This window comes from Bison bison, unplaced genomic scaffold, assembly GCF_000754665.1.
Source record: "Bison bison bison isolate TAMUID 2011002044 unplaced genomic scaffold, Bison_UMD1.0 scf7180017848698, whole genome shotgun sequence".
NCBI lineage: Eukaryota > Metazoa > Chordata > Mammalia > Artiodactyla > Bovidae > Bison > Bison bison.
This window is the reverse complement of record NW_011479271.1, coordinates 31,240-34,003: the sequence shown is the minus strand read 5'-3', so window position 1 is coordinate 34,003 and position 2,764 is coordinate 31,240. Positions and strand designations below refer to the sequence as shown.

The window sequence follows — 2,764 nt, the reverse complement described above, 5'->3', positions numbered from 1 at the left end:
TGTAAAAGGAGGACTGATAAACTTTTTTTTTTTTTTATCAGAGAATGCCTTCAGGCAGCTTTTCTCAAAGCATGGTTCCAGAGGCCACACAGCTTCACAGTGAAAGGCTACGGGGGCTCCCCAGGCCGTGGGCTGGGCGCGGGCACCGCAGACTAACCGCAGACGCACCGCAGACGCCGTGGTGAGAGCCGGGCCTCCGCCGAGCTGGGCCTTCAGGAGGTTTACAAATATGTCCTCACTGTTTTTGCGGGGGAGAATACCGTCACTTTTCATGCACATCTGTTATACGTGTTAACATGGAATGGGTCTATGATTGTTGTTATTAGATGAGTTAGTAGGTGGACTTTTTCTGCATTTCTCCATTTTATCTGTAACACAGTGAGTACTGGCAGGTGTGACTCACACAGATATCTTTGGATACTTGATTTCCAGGAGTATAAGGGTTCCAAGAACCAAAGAGTTTGAGAACTGCTGCCTCAAGGAAGTGAGACCTCACATTCCACAGTGAACACGACATCTGCAATCCTGACAAAATGGAGGAAAATACGGGGAGAAAAGTGGAACAACTGGAGAGAGATGGGCCTGCCAGGCCCCACCCCACCTACAGGACCATCGTCCGGGGCCACCCCAGGGAGGCAGGCCTGTGGAGATGCTGGACTCTCCAAGCGGGCGGAGCGTGCCCCTGGGCCCTCCCGGCTCTGCAGTGACCGGGCTGGGAGCTCGTGCTGGACACTCCGAGGCCGCGCAGAGCAGCACTGGCCCCAGCAGTCCCGCCCCCCGCCCAACAAAGGATGTGATGCCCAGGGCAGAAAAGGAAGTTCCAGGGGCTGAGATGCAGCGGGAGGCTCTTTTCAGGAAGCTGAACTGGCGCAGGTGGGCCCTCCCCTCTCTGGGTCTCCACCCAGGGGTTCCCTTGCGGGGCAGGGCCTGGCGGCCTCGGTGACCTTGGCCCGAGTGTCCTTGGCATGGCCGGCCGCGGCTCACACTCGTGGGGGATTCTCTGGGCCACAAGCCTCCCACGAGCGGCCCCGCCAGTCCTTCAGAGGAACTGTGACTCCCGCCAGCCACCACTGGTAATTTTAGGCACTTTTAACATCTTAAATACAGTCAGTTCACACTCAGACAACATGCCAGGCGCGCAGTGAGGAGCCGGCAGCCAGACGTATGCTGTCGCTGGAGCCCAGCAGCAGGGTGAGAGTGCCCCACGCAGCCCCTCTGGGGGGGACCCCGGCGCTCACGCAGGGGGCCAGGAGCTGGCCTCCTTGCTGCCACTTACCTCAAAGGTGTTCCCCGTCACATCAAACTCTGGGGGCACAAAAGCTCCCTCAGGGTCATCTGGGGAGAGAAGAGAAGATGCCATTCACATGGTGACCCCCGAACACACGTCAGGTGAGACAGGCTGCCAGGCTCTTCCCGGCTGGAGGGCTACGTGCACCTGGGGCCCAGCCAGGACCACCCACCAGCGAGGCCCAGCCCCCAGCCTCCCCTCACCCAGGCCCAGGCAGGTTGCCGTGGAAACCCGGCTCCAGACCACTGCACCTAGGGCGGGGGCCGCACCCTCGCGGGCCCCTCTGTGTTCACATTTGCCACGCGGGCCTCACCGCTGAGCTGCTCCATGAAGCACACGTTCCCGCTGGTGTTGAAGGCCAGCGTGTCGGGCGTGATGCACAGGGTCTGGAAGATGGCCGAGTGGGCGACGCTGCGCATTGCCAGGCTGCACTCCAGGCACACAGCCCAGGCCTCCTGCTCGCTCAGGCCGCTGTCCCGCAGGGAGAGGATGTCGGCCAGGGACACGTTCTCCTGCCGAGACAGCCTGGGCTGAGCCCTGGGCGCCTGTGGAGGGGCAGGGGGCCTGGGGACAAGACCCCGCGGCCGCCCCGCATCTGGAACTGACTCAGCTGTGGTCCTGCCACCCACACGCACTCACACACGCACTTGTGTGTGCACACAACACACTAGCACACTGTCGTGCATGTGTGCACGCACACCCACCTGCTGTCCCCATACACGCACATAACTCACACATTTACTCAGTTATCAGAGGCACAGGCACACAAAACGGGCACATCCACACACTTGTGCCCACGTGTCCACGCAAGTCACACCTGCACGAGTACATTCATCACAGGCGCACACATGTCAGACACCCTGTACCTCACCGCCCTTTTCCAGGCCATTGTTTGATGCCCTGGTCAGCCCTGTGTGTCTGTGTGTTCACACACCACCCACCTAAAGAGGGGACGGGGCACAGAGGGAGCCAGACTGGGAGCTGAGGGGGAAGCATGCGGGCAGTGGTCAGGAAAGGGCCTGGACAACCAGCCTCGGAGTGGGAGTGGAGAATGGGGTGAGCGGGGTTGGAGAGTAGGGGTGAGCGGGGTGAGCAGGGTTGGAGAGTAGGGGTGAGGGGGGTGAGTGGGGTTGGAGAGTAGGGGTGAGCAGGGTTGGACAGTAGGGGTGAGCGGGGTGAGCAGGGTTGGAGAGTAGGGGTGAGGGTGGTGAGCAGGGTTGGAGAGTAGGGGTCAGGGGGGTGAGCGCGGTTGGAGAGTAAGGGTGAGCGGGGTGGTACAGAAGAGAGGTCCCCAGCTTCCTGTCCCTACCAAGCTTCTGCCTCCAGCCTCCAATGCCCCCACCCCCAGCGTGCAGAGTGTTCTCAGGTTTAGCCGAGCTCAGGTCCTGAAAGGAGCCTCCGCCTGTAAACTCCTTCCCTTCCCTGCATGGGTCCCCAGAGCCATGGCTGAGGAGGTGAAGAGTTTAAAGGGAGGGA

General features: G+C 60.8%; 1 protein-coding gene across 1 annotated transcript in view; it reads right to left on the bottom strand.

The window, feature by feature from the left end:
- KNDC1 (kinase non-catalytic C-lobe domain (KIND) containing 1) overlaps nucleotides 1-2,764 on the bottom strand; it is a gene marked incomplete at its 3' end in the record, with an annotated part of 39,889 nt that overhangs the window by 32,298 nt on the left and 4,827 nt on the right. Inside the window, exons 2-3 of the mRNA XM_010845845.1 lie at nucleotides 1,602-1,800; nucleotides 1,277-1,335 (exon numbers count right to left, since the gene is read on the bottom strand). Coding sequence (XP_010844147.1) covers nucleotides 1,277-1,335; nucleotides 1,602-1,800 — 258 coding nt within the window. The remainder of the gene's footprint in view (nucleotides 1-1,276; nucleotides 1,336-1,601; nucleotides 1,801-2,764) is intronic.